The sequence below is a fragment of the Coffea eugenioides genome, chromosome 7 (genome assembly GCF_003713205.1).
Source record: "Coffea eugenioides isolate CCC68of chromosome 7, Ceug_1.0, whole genome shotgun sequence".
Classification (NCBI taxonomy): domain Eukaryota; kingdom Viridiplantae; phylum Streptophyta; class Magnoliopsida; order Gentianales; family Rubiaceae; genus Coffea; species Coffea eugenioides.
In genome coordinates, this window is record NC_040041.1 from 1,000,696 (window position 1) to 1,014,020 (window position 13,325).

A 13,325-nucleotide genomic window follows, 5' to 3' on the forward strand; every position below is an offset into this window, starting at 1 on the left:
CGACCAGGCTTCTGTCAAAATATATTAATCACGAATCGTGGCTGGCCGTGGGGGCAGTCACATCTTAGGAGGAGCTTTTGTTCTTTCCAGTGATGTTTACATCATCTCTAGTCAATTTTTGTTTGGACGGGGTACATTAGCTTTAGAAGGATCCTCTTTCCGTCTCGAAAACAAAAGGTCGGGGGGTCGGTTGCCAAGATCAAAGACACACGCCTATCATGGTCATTAACATGGCCTCTTTAATGAGCTATAATAGTATCTCTTAATATCACTAGTGGTGTTCAGGAAGAATTTTAAATATTCCAAACATAACTTCTTTGCTAACGTTAGATTTACGCCACATTTGATATTCTCAGACAGAGAATTCCTTCCTGTCTTGTTTGGGCGACCAATCAAGCTACAGGCTACGCAAGTCCGCTTCAGACTATCAGACTCTCGGATAACATCGACTGGTGAGAAGGAAAGACTAATGAAGTTACCAACGTGGACTAGACACCACCTCAACATAATAAATATATATATATTTAAGAGAGAGAGTTAGACAACACACAGGGAAGACATCCCTTAGTTGCCTTTTGGGTAGGAACAACTACATGTTTTTTAGACATCAATAAGGCAGCATTCGCTTTTCCACAAACGTATTCTTGAAAAATTAAACAAACAAGTTATTGGGCTTTGTTACGATACTCACTACGGGACTGGAAGCCGTTGCACGAGGAGGAGTGAATGGATCATGCAGCTTTTGGCGGCCAACTTTTTCCGCAGGGTTTAGACGGATACAATCTACGCCATGCGCCATCACCAAAAGAATTCTATACTTGTAAGACTAATCAATTCCGAAAGTTCAGACACTGCAATTGGCCCAGGATCGCCCCAGCACGCAAAATGCTGTGTGACGATCCATGGAGACATGGACAAGAACGGGACGACATGCTGGATATCAAAATTTAACATTCCAATCATATATAATATAAAACAAAACTTTTGGGGACTGAGAACCTCCCGAGCTGAAATATTCCAGCGAGCGCGCAACAAATCAATCGACAGCCTCTTTCCTTTTGCGCTTATGACTGGCATCGCACCCTGGTCCCCTCCTCCTTATCCCACCTTTTGAAGGTCGTCTTGATGCCTGAAACCAAGGCTTCGTTAAATTCATAAGAAATCTGCCCTTGCAAGCTATTCGACCCACCACCATTGCAAGCCATTCAACAACATTTTGATGTAATGCAGTTGTATAAAGTAATTTTTGTATTATTTTGCAAAATATGCTAGCATGTGCGAATGCGAGAGCTTGGTCCTCTTAGAGTTTTAGAAATTGTAGATTTTCCATCTTGCAATCTAAACTTGTTTTTGGCCCCATTGCATTATCAGACATGGTCGCCGATTCAATCTATCATCTCTTTCATACATTTACTGATTTGGATACCTACTTTTATACAATAAATTTGAGATCATTAATGGAACTTAACCATTGTCCCATGCCTTCTGGGGTGTGAAACTGACATTCGATACAATAGTTAACTTTTAAAAAGGTGATGTAAATTCTACAATTTATCTATTTGTTACATGAATTCTAAATGCTGAATATCTATTTAGTCACACAAATGATATATGTAAGTTACCGACCAAAAATTTGTACCCAATTTGATGATAAACATGAACTAAGATGATAAACTGAGTTTACCTTCTGTTCTTTACGAGGAAATTGGGAACAAAAATGAGTTTAGATGGCAAATTTACAGGGGTGAATTTCACTTGTCATAAATATTAGAGGGGGCATTAACTTTTACAAGGATCTAACTGAACATTTTAATACTTATAAAGGAAAATTCTACAATTTTGAAATATTAAAAAGCATCCCACCCCGAGTGCACCCATGTTTGCTAGTACAATCATTGAGCAAATGAAGACCAGAAAAAATATTGTAAACGTACCTCAGCAGAAAAGGTTTTCAAAGGGTCTCTACTTTTTCTAAACTTGCCCTTAAATCCTTTGCGGCGAGCAGTGTTATTATTGCCCATTGCAGCTCTCGCAAGCTTTACAATTTTGCGGGCTTCCTGCGTTGTTGGGTCCAAGAGGTATTCGGGCACATCACGTAGATGGGGAGCCGGATCCTTCTTACTTAAAAGCTTGTCATGTTTCAAAAGATCTTTCCCCAGAAACAAATATACATGTCAAATTGCTGAAGAGAAGTCATGTGCAAAGTCAATGTAATTATCCACGAATAATAATTCATCTTACCTAAGTCCCTGGGATTATCTTGGAAATGAGCCTTCAACCTGATCAAAACTATATAAATTAGCTCAAAAGCAAGATAGAAGACCATGCAAGAATAAGCAGAAAGCATAACATGCATGCAAATCCAAATAAATTAAGCATGTCAAAACAATATCAAAGCTAAAATGAAAACAATAGACATGATCACAAATGACTAGCATAAATTTTTGGCCACACGGGCTACTCATGCTAGTGACTGACTACCTCAAAGACATAAAAGTCAAAATCAATGTCTCCCTGACAATCAAATATAGTGTTCAGATGTAGAGGAACGTTTAATTCGCATCCACTTAAACAACTCCCAAGTCCAATGTCACAGTCAGAGATGTCATCTCCTTCCAATGGAACATGTCTAGTGCTCATATGCAAAGTATGAAGAATTATCATCTGCATCTTAATGCATAACATGACAACAAAGGGATCAAATTCAACAAACTCTAAAACAGATATGTGAACTGCATCGCAACTTCCAAGGTGCAATTAACTGAAAGCTTGCAGGCAAAATAAGGCCAACCCAATCATAAGCTAAAGTGAGAAAACTACTTACTTTTCTGAATTGAGAATTTCATTTCTAAGGTCCTGTGCCCGAGATTCTCTCACAGCAACTTTTGTCACACTCCTTGCCACATCCTGAAAAAATAGCCATTTACATCTTCCACGGTACTGATTTTACAACACCAAAGATGACCGTTCTAAACATAAATCACAATTTAATTGCTGTTAATAATCACCATCCTAACATAACAAAAGTAAATATTTTAATTTCTCAGAAATGTCCAGCAACCAAGGTGACTGAGTTGATGACCAACTTACCCTTGAAGAAACATACATACATGAATAATTAGAGAAAGCCATTGAAGAGTTTCTACCTAGTTCCTTTACGAAATGAGCATTCACACAATGGAAAGGACTCTACTTAGAATATAGATTAATCACTTCTATCATACTTTGACAAATGCAGTACTTAAGTTTGGCATATATAGAAGCACAGAAGCAAAGTAAGCATAAAGAGATGCTTAATGCATAATAAGTTCAAAAAGTTACAACTTACTATGCAGTAAAGGAAGGCAATATTTACCTCAGCTCTATATCTCAAGCCCTCCACAGCATTCTTAGTGAGCAACGGAAATGGAGCTATAAAATTGGAGTCCATATTATCACTTTCACCGATGATGGATTTAATATCTTCAAACATGTCATTTTCCTCAGGGGACACCTATTCAAGATCAAGTAAGAGGGAGATAAGAAACATATAAGAAAATGATCACAATAATTTTAAATTCATTACCATAATCACTTTAATCATATTAGGGGAGACATTATTCATGTTCTAACATATATTAGGAATTCTGATATAAAAATAACAGCAAAAAATAGGGGCAAAACCTATAGCACAATCCAATATTTGATATAAAAAATAAAAGGCATATTTCAGTATGCAATAAACACAAAGAAAAAACTGAAAACCAAAACCATGATTGCGAAGGATGACAGAACTTCTACAACATGGATATATATGAGCCAATGATTTACCGAAGATTCTAGTCAATATTCAAGCAATCCTACTGTTCATCAGTTCTGCTTGCAAAAAAATGAAGATCAACCAAATTCAATCTGGAAGTCAGGGTATAAATTCAGTTACAAAAGTAATTCCAATTTAGTCTTTAGAAAATTACCAGAGAGACAGATGCACCAGTGTTATACGCTCTTCCAGTACGTCCAATTCGATGTACATATCCCGCAGCACTTTGAGGCATCTCAAAATTTAGGACCTGCAAGAAAGAAAAGAATCAATACAAGTCGATTATCAAACTGACAACCTCATCAGCCACAGACAAGTAGATGATACGCAAAGCAATTCCTGTATGGAAGAAAGCTCAAGGGTAGGATAAACAACATACATGGAAAAGCTCAAAATTTTCAATCAATAGTAACATACTAATTACTAATCGTGCAACCATCCACTTTGATTGTAATAAGAAGATTAAGTAGATATATGCTGTCTGAGTATCTCCAAATATATAATAACCTATGCATAATGATACCTGCGCTTATTGCAAAAATCATACATCAAAGTAAAGATATTGTAACAAAGAATAAGATACTGCAATATGACGTCTAGAATGTGGTGCAAAAATTTTAAAAAAAAATTCAAGTGTCAAGAAAAATGTATTTTAGAAAAGCAGCCTACCGTGTGCACATTTTTGAAATCTATCCCTCTCACAACACCAAACTCTGCATCTAGTTTTTGCTTGGCATGCTTTCTGGCTTTCTTCTGCACAGCATTACTTCCACTGTCAAACTTCTTTTTCTCTTGCGGCTGACTGTCATCAGTCGCAATCAAATAATCAAAAAGTCCAGCATTGAACTCCTGACAGAACATGAAACAAGTAATTAGACCGGTGGTAATAAGACTAGTCATATCATCATAAAGATAGCTGCTTGTTGACTACAATCCAGCAAGTAGAACTGTTACCTCAAGGATATGTAGACGAGAATTTTGGGGCAGCTCAGCATTTAAAACAGCAGACTTTATACCAAACTGTACAGAGGGACACTTAATTGGTGAAGTTGTAAATAAAGGCTTACCATACTTGCCTCACCAATCAGATTGAAATTCATCAAGAAACAATACAATTGATCAACACTTTGCTGAACTTGCAAGTTTTCTAAACCCCAGATCTGATAACCATAATTCCTAGACCACTGATACCCATTTCCATCTGTCTACAGCTTTAGATTTTCACCCAAAAAAAAATCATAATAAAATAAAAATAAAAAATAGGAAAAAATTGAAAGGTCCTTATATGCAAATTAGGGGGATGAAAAATTGAAACGCAGAACATCTTCTTACTATTCCCTGTGTTACTTCTAAATTGGTTAAAGCCAGAAGTCCCCAGTCGACATCAGAAACAGCAGATATTAGATGATAACCCACAAATAACTGGCACTAGCAAGTCAAGACAATAGCAAAGCAATAATTGAAAGCAAATTAGAAGAGTCAGAGTACCTGTTCAAAGAAGAGCTTCAGTCTATAACTTGTATCAATTGCATTGGTGAATATCAAAACTTTTTTCTGAACAAGCTCGAGCTTCAACAGGGCAAGGATGTGGACAAGCTTATCTCGGGCACTGCATGATATCTGATAGCAAGACATAATTTTACGTAGTTAATGTGAAATAACAACAACTATTCCAATGTAATACAGTACTGTTATGCATATCTACAGAGTCACTTATATGTGCATAAATTCATTAGACAAAGCTCCAACCCTATTCAGACATGATTAGGCTAGAGAAGCAAATCATCTGTTACTTTAGCAATTATGTCAGTAAAAGGTTGTAAACCACTATAACCTTGGGATATGCTGCAGACCAGAAACTTAGAGGGTAACTAGATTGTACCAAATTTCGCAAAATTATAACCATTGCTGTATGATTTTTAAATTTTAAACAAGGCATGTTGCGTATGACGTATGTATTCCATTGGAGAGCTGTAATGAAGCTTGACAGAGTATACAAAATATAAGAATTGAAGCAATAGCAGATTTTCTGGCTTCTTGGCCAGTATGGTAATTCTAGTTTTCATTTGCAGGGGCAAAACTGCCACCAAGAATATGTTGACAAGATTCACAACTGCAGGCAGAAAATTTCTTACATAAAACTGCTGAACATTCTTGGGGATGATGTCATCCTTAAGGTCTCCTACTTCAGGCAAAGTTAAGATGTAGGGATTATGTAAAATAAGCCTTTTCAGCTTTTCAACATCAGCACTGCAAAATGTCACATGATAGAAAACAGTGTAAGGTATTTGCCAAATAAGCAATGAGAGGCAAGTGGCATAATCCGATCCATACGAGGAAAAATAAAATGACTGAATGCAGTAAATTTCTCACAAAGCTTCATGCATGACATGCTTCAGTATTACAAGCAGAGATTGAAGTCAAAGAAAACAAAATATCACTTTCTAAAAGAGCATGAGCCAAAAATGCCATCGGTGGTATGCCCCACCACAAGCAAAAGAATGAATTTCAGAACTGACAGAAAAGAGTATTGGACCCGATGCAATATAAACAAAAATATTAGGATAATGATTTAATTTCAACACAGATAGGCATAACCTGCTAAAGCATTATAGAACAGGATCAAACCTAGAGGTTGCTGACATGAGAAGACACTGGCAACGTCTAGGGACATGCGCCGTAAGAGCTTTAAGATCATCTTCATATCCATATGACAAAAGAAGATCTGCCTGATATCAAATACAACTATCATGAGTTTCTCTCACCACTAAGCCATCCACAAACTTGAGACCATCAAAATTACAAATTTTTTCCTCGAAAGTATTTGAGGTTCTTATAACCATACTAATTAAACTGGTGCTAACACCTATTTAGAAACTCGATAAATGAACCTCTTCAATAATCATGTTGTAGCAAATGCACCAACCCTTTTTCTTATCCATATCATCACTAAGGTATATTGCACAGTTTGAATTCACACCTCATCGAGGACAATAATGGACAAGGAATCCTGAACAGCTTTCTGCTGAAGAACACCATCTGACAGGCATGTATGTACACAAGCAGGCGTAGACACTATAATATCAGGTGGCCCAGCCAATGCTGTTCTCTGCAGCCACCAACATCCCATGTTTAACAATTGAATTATACAACTCCAAGCTCATTAATTATAAAATGGCACCAAAACAAGAGAAGGTAAATTCTGACCAAGTCAGAATTAGACATGCTGCTAGTCAATTGCACAACTTTCAGCTGCACTCTACATAACTCAATTAGCGACATCACCTCCGCATAAACCTAGAAAATGAGGAGCAAAAAACAAAAATACTATTAACTAAGCCATTAATTCCTCAATAAGATTGATTTTTCTTCACAACACTAGCTCAAATTAATCAAGATTACATACTTGTTGGCATAACTCACGAGTAGGAGCTAAAATGAAAGCGGTAGGAGCTTGGTTATGTTTAGAAGGCGAGTCAGAAAATAGCTTCTGAAGTAAAGGTAGGAGATAGGCGAAGGTCTTTCCTGAACCAGTCTTTGCCCGAGCAACCACGTCTTTACCTTCCTGCAACAATTTAGATAGACAACCAACAAAAGAAAAAAAAAAGGTTAAACGAATTCGTAACTTTTAGACAAATCAAGAAACTGACCAAAATTGATTCAACAAGTCAGTTACAAGGATGAGAGGAATGGCGACGCGCTGGATAGGTGTAGGTTTGTCGATGTTTTTCTTGATAAGTGCTCGAATTAGGCGAGGGTCTAATCCAAGGTCTTCGAAACTCCGTTCTTCCTCCTCCTCCTTCTCCTCGTCTTCTTTTTCTTGTTTAGCTGCTGCTGCTTCATCCTCTACAACTACCGGCTGCTCCTTTAGTTCTTGATTCTTATCCTTATTTTGCGATGATTTCTGTTTTTTCTTCGCCATTGGATTCGAGGGAAAGAAACGATGGCTGAGGGTTTAAGACTGCACCGGTAGGGCTTTTGCTTTCCGCTGACAAGGAAGCAGTCCAAATGACGATAAACGGGTAATTCGGGTCGAATTACGTAGCTTTTGCAATGAACTGAGTGGGCGTGGTACCTCGTGATATTAAATCAAACGCCTTTAGGCGTGCAGCATCCCACAGTTAGAGGCGTGGTATCTTACCGCGGATCAAATAATCACGACTTATACAGTCTTTCTTAGTATCTCTTCCCCAAAAAAGAAAAAAAAATTTGCTTTTTGTCTGTGCATTTTTTTTTTTGGAACAATTAATTGATATATTTGTAGAAACGCTGGCTTATTAATTTTGAATACGTCGGTCTCTTCTTCTTCTTCTTTTTTTTGGCTTGAATGAATTTTCAATACATTAGTTAATGATGATATTCTGAATGCTCAAAAAAACTTTTTATTTTTTGAGTGTTGAGTTAAACGGTCTAATGAGAGGGATTGTAGACGTGTATATAATTATTTTTTAATATGATATTTTGAATATGATTATTTCTTTTCTAGTATGAATTTTTCCCCTTTCGCTCCCCTTCTCCCCTTTTTTTGTCCTGTGATTTCTTTATGAGCCCTTTTTTTTTTTTTTTTGAGAATTGGGTTAGATTGAATGGTAGGATGAGATGGATTGTAGCCCTAAATATAATCATTTCTAAATATGGTATTCTGAATGTGATTATTTCTTTTCTAGTATGATTTTTGCCCTTTCGCTTCCATTTTTTTTTTATCCTATGATTTCTTTATCATGACTACATAAAGTTGGATAGATGATTCCAAGTTCAATCAACATGCTAAATAGTAAACTCTCTATTTTAAAAAAAATCTCTATAAAAGTGAAACTTTTTTGTCTATATAAAAGCTAAACCTCTTTCACTAATAGAAAACGTGGTTGAGCTAGAAAATGATTTTATTATAATTTGATTGAAACTAATTTAGTAAGTTTTGATCACAATCTCCTCTAAGAGCTTTGGAAAACATAGAGGAACTTATTTTTGATTTCAGGTTGTCCAAACAAGGTTGATAGAAGAGAGAGGAAAACTATGCATTGTATTAAATTTGTATACTATATGTTCGTATGCATAATTTAAAAAAACGTTTATATTTGTACATTTTCAAAATATTTTGAAAGATGTATATATACTTTTTAATTGACCATATAAAACACATAATAAACTTTTGACGTATTATACTTCACGAATTATACTATAATTTTTGAAAAAATTTTAAAATTTTAGTAAGGAGACTGACTTCATCCTCTTGGTTATATACAACATGATAGTGACATATAACATAATTATGTACATAACAAAACATAATTCTATAGATTTATACATATAAAAATAATAAGCTGATAAGATTTTAATAAATTTAATGTCTCATACACAAGAATATAGGTCAAAATTAGCATAAATATAATATGATCTTTTAAAAAATATAGTAATTTTAACTGTTGTATTTTCAGTTTCATAACTTTCAAAGACATTCGTACCATTCACGTACGATTTTATAAGCAATATTCTGCCAAACAAGTATTTTTATGCCTAATTTTTTAATTGTATTATTTTTTAAAAAAATTATATAATATATATGCATATAATATCTCATATTGTACTCGTCCCGAATTTTGGGAAGCATACCTAAATCCAAATCAATTTGGTCCGAGTTGACGGAAATGGAATCGGCCGCTGAAAGTCTGAAGACTCATGAGAGTTTTCTTAGGGATTTTGGGCAAAGAGGGCCCAGAAAATGATGAGTCCATAACATGCATGGTATTCTTGGGGGATACATTAATGAGAGGAATTAAAGCACACTTTGACTTAACTTTTACTTTCGGTGCGAAGTTGAATATCTTGTGATCCATTTGATCTGATGATACATACAAGGTGCCATGCATCACTTTCTTTTCTCTGTGCTGCCCTTTCAATTTGTCGAGCCCATCGGGAATTTTCTACGGGGAAATTAATATGACGAGGAGGACGAGCACGGGTGTCAAGTGATTCACAGGAATATCGGGTTAATTTCAGTCATCAATCTCCTCCGTTTCTTTTGGTATTTTCATCTACCAAAAGGAAACAAAATTAGAGCCGATTAAATTAACATGAAGAAATTTGTAAATTTTTAGCAGTCGATAAGATTGGTTTACGGAAAAATCGTGGCAACGATTTTGACTAAAAAAAAAGTTCAGGCTCTAGTGGCTTCTATTTCATGTTGATAAGCCTAATCAGCAGTCACCACAAAAGTTTTGGCACTTTTACTTCAGTCGTTCAAGCTGAAATTCCAACGTCGTATAAGCAAATTAGAGAAAACAATCCACAACAAAGGAAGAAGCGTAGAAACAGGAGGAAGACCGCACCCAACTTCGGAGGAAGCAACTTTTCTCTCTCACGAATGTCTGTCTTGTGTAGCCAAAACCCAGCCATTAAGGCTTGGTGGAGTCGAATGCAAGAGTTCAAAAATTCACATTTAAAGTGGTTTGGTTTCAAAAATCCAAACAGGTGCATAGTGCATTCGTTTGTTCCGGTGGTGGTTCAGTCCTTTCCTGAATAAATTAAATTATACAACAATTATTGCCTTCGAGAAAAAAAAAATAAAAAAGAATGTCTGTCTTGTGCACAAAAGTAATACTAAAAAGCATGTGAGCACGTTTGAAACGAAACCTAGGCCTAGGATGTTGGCGCTGCTTCATATGGCCAACAGATCGATCAAAATCACAAAGTCAACCCACCATCACTATTAATCAGGTCAGGAGAATTGCGAAAAAATATCTAATTGAATCAATCTTGACATTGTGCCCAACTTCAAAATTGTGAAGTAGTAGTATCAAATCATCAATAATATGCTTCATTATTTTGGCTTAACAGAAATAGTAGTATGAAAAACTGGCTGACTAACTGTGGTTCAAACATATATTAATAATTGGATAAGCTCCCTTCACGCGGGAGTCTAAATTCTTAGTTAGGTTCATAATCATAATAATAATTTCGAAGAAAAAGAGTTCCTTTCGCCCATGATTCAACAGCTTGGAATAAACTTTAACTACCCGCCTGCCTGCCCCGTTGACATCTTGCTCTACAGAGAGACTCATTGTGTCTTTTCCCTCTGATCATTCAACATAATCACGAATTCTCTCTAATTATACAAAACACGACCCTTGTTTAGTGTTTACACCACGAACAACCCCGCACGACACCACCCAAAAAAGAAAAAAAGGAAGAAAAAAATCAGCAAATCCCACATCGTATTAAATGCTAATACCATAATTTATTCTAGTCGCGCCAGCAACTAATCCACAGTATTTAAAGCTAATTAGTCTGTATAATACAGGAGTATACAAACTAAAGAAAAAAATTAGATTGTGATCAGCTGGAATGTTTCCCATTCCACAATTAATAATTTTTTAGTAGTCAAACTCTGCAAACATGAGATGTCTCCACAAATAACCGTACGCAAGTCAACTTTTAGCGTACGCACAAGCAAAAAATCAACAAGTACTCTAACATTAATGCTGTAGGGCACTAAAAAAATACAGTGCCACTATAGTAAAAGAAACAATTTGAGAAAAAAAATGTACGTAATATATTTGCCTTAACTCGTAATTGAATTCGTTAATTCTTTACATTGTCAAATGTTTCAGAAGGATGAAACCAAAATTTAGCACAAAAGGTGGGAAAAAAAAAAAGAAGGAAAACGGTCACAACCGAAGACGTAAAAGGGGGCGCAAACAAAACAAAAACAAAAAAAAGAGCAACTAAATCCCCCCCCCCCCCCCCAAAAATGAAGTTGGAAAATACCCCCAAATTTTAGCAAAAAGCCAACAACATGGAACTTCAATCCAGATGCCCATCACAATCATCGCCACTAAAATTTACTACTACTGCTAATCTACTACCAATACTAACACCACCTCCCTAAACATACCTGTAAGTTCCATCCAATCCTATCCAGCCATTGATTCTTAGTGGCAGCTCCATTAATAATATATTTTTTTAAAAAAAGAAGAATTCAAGAGAGAACAAAAAAAGAAAAAAAAAAAAAAGAGGCTGAATCAGTAATCCGGCATGAGTTGACTAATTTTGCCTTCTTCAGCAGCCATTTTCTGCTCCGAAATTTTCAACCATACGCAAACAGCTGTAAAGCTCAGCACCAGACTCAACAACCCACTCCCCAATCCGATCCCCACAATGGCCAGAACCGATAGCCCTTTGCTCCTCATCGGCGGCAATGGGTACCCGTACAGATCCTTATTCCCCTCGTAGGAGCTCGCATTAAACCTCGGCAGGTTCCCGCTTCTATTTCCTAAGGACGAAGGTATCGGACCCGACAACTTGTTATTCGAAACATCGAAAACCGAGAGGCGGGCCAGCAATCCCAGCTGCTGAGGGATGAGCGCGGAAAGTTGGTTATCGTGGAGATCGATCACATTAAGGTAGGCGCAGAGAGCGAGCTGTTGCGGGATTGGCCCGGAAAGGCGGTTAGAGGAGAGGTTCAGGACAGCGAGATTGACGAGGTATTGGAGGTCAGGGGGGATGGAGCCGGAGATGGCGTTGGAGGAGAGGTCGAGTGCTTGAAGATTAGTACAGCTGGAGATATTGGGGGAGATGGAGCCCTTTAGGGAGAGGTTGGAGAGGGAGAGTTTGTAAATGCGGCCGTTGTTGCAGGTGGCACCTTGGAGGAAGGAGGTGAAGCCTTGGCAAGGGTTAGCGAAGGTAGCTTTGCTCCAGTTTTGGAGGTTCTTTAATGGGTCTTGAAGGGATTCACTGAGGTGGGTTAAGCATAACTCGTCGTTTGGATCTGGCTCTGATGGCGGGAGTAGGGCGCACGTTAGCAGGATAATCAGCAGCAGGATTCTTGTGTTGCTCCAAACACCCATTCTTTTTGTGGGGGGGTGGAGGGTGTTGCGTTGGGGGCTAGAGGCTGGTGGCACTAAAATGCGTTTGGAGAAATATAAGACACTATTATACTTAGCAGTTACTAAAGTATTCTTTTTTCTTGGGGGGACGTTTTTGTAGCACTATCTGAGTGCAGGTTGGCAACAGGTGGGAGGGGAAGATGGGTACAATTATGTATGGAAGTAATTAGACTAATTGCTCTAGTCTATATTGGATTAGTAGAAGTTCACAGAGCTGATGTTCAGAAACTGAGAAAAGGGGAAGGGAGGGGACTCACCAAAAAGAAGCAACGAAGAAAGAATTTTAAAGAATGAGAGAGGGATGCTTTTATTTGGGATTTTTCGTAATTTCCTTATGAGAGTGACAAGCCGCACGCTAGCCCAGCACCACGAGCACGGACCAGGAGGAAGGGGATTGGTGTTGTCATTTGTCATCAGGGTGGGTAAAATTATCCTTTAACTCAAAAATTCATTGTATCCAATACTCGAAAATTAGAATACATGATCTGTATTATTTGATTGGATCAAAAGAGTGTCGGGCGCCGTTTAAGATGCAGGATAAATTATGACCGCATAATTAAAAATTCACGGGAACTCGACTCGCCCTCGTGTATATATATATATATATATTATTTTTATACACATATTATAAAATAATATTT

At 37.0% G+C, this 13,325-nt stretch overlaps 2 protein-coding genes across 2 annotated transcripts; both read right to left on the reverse strand.

Annotated features, from left to right (window-relative positions):
- Positions 1-798: 798 nt before the first annotated feature.
- Positions 799-7,793, reverse strand: LOC113777421 (DEAD-box ATP-dependent RNA helicase 16). The gene is made up of 15 exons (XM_027322497.1): positions 7,476-7,793; positions 7,206-7,364; positions 7,007-7,096; positions 6,780-6,908; positions 6,428-6,528; positions 5,935-6,049; positions 5,288-5,419; positions 4,754-4,819; positions 4,469-4,648; positions 3,954-4,049; positions 3,356-3,493; positions 2,825-2,907; positions 2,242-2,279; positions 1,935-2,149; positions 799-1,129 (listed from the first exon to the last, which is right to left on the reverse strand). The coding sequence occupies exons 1-15, from the start codon at positions 7,719-7,721 to the stop codon at positions 1,037-1,039; spliced, it is 1,881 nt and encodes a 626-aa protein (XP_027178298.1). The 5' UTR covers positions 7,722-7,793; the 3' UTR covers positions 799-1,036.
- Positions 7,794-11,352: 3,559 nt separating this feature from the next.
- Positions 11,353-12,852, reverse strand: LOC113777594 (receptor-like protein 44). The gene has a single exon (XM_027322740.1). It carries the CDS (start codon positions 12,643-12,645, stop codon positions 11,821-11,823), a length of 825 nt encoding a protein of 274 aa, XP_027178541.1. The 5' UTR covers positions 12,646-12,852; the 3' UTR covers positions 11,353-11,820.
- Positions 12,853-13,325: the final 473 nt, after the last annotated feature.

Bases quoted from the DNA above. Each gene is read 5' to 3' on its own strand.
- LOC113777594 (XM_027322740.1), bottom strand. From the start codon at position 12,645: ATGGGTGTTTGGAGCAACACAAGAATCCTGCTGCTGATTATCCTGCTA.
- LOC113777421 (XM_027322497.1), bottom strand. From the start codon at position 7,721: ATGGCGAAGAAAAAACAGAAATCATCGCAAAATAAGGATAAGAATCAA. The intron at 4,820-5,287 runs GTACTCTGACTC...CCCTCTGTACAG, and splicing joins TGAAGCTCTTCTTTGAACAG to TTTGGTATAAAGTCTGCTGT. The intron at 2,280-2,824 runs GTAAGTAGTTTT...AGTTTTGATCAG, and splicing joins GAAATTCTCAATTCAGAAAA to GTTGAAGGCTCATTTCCAAG.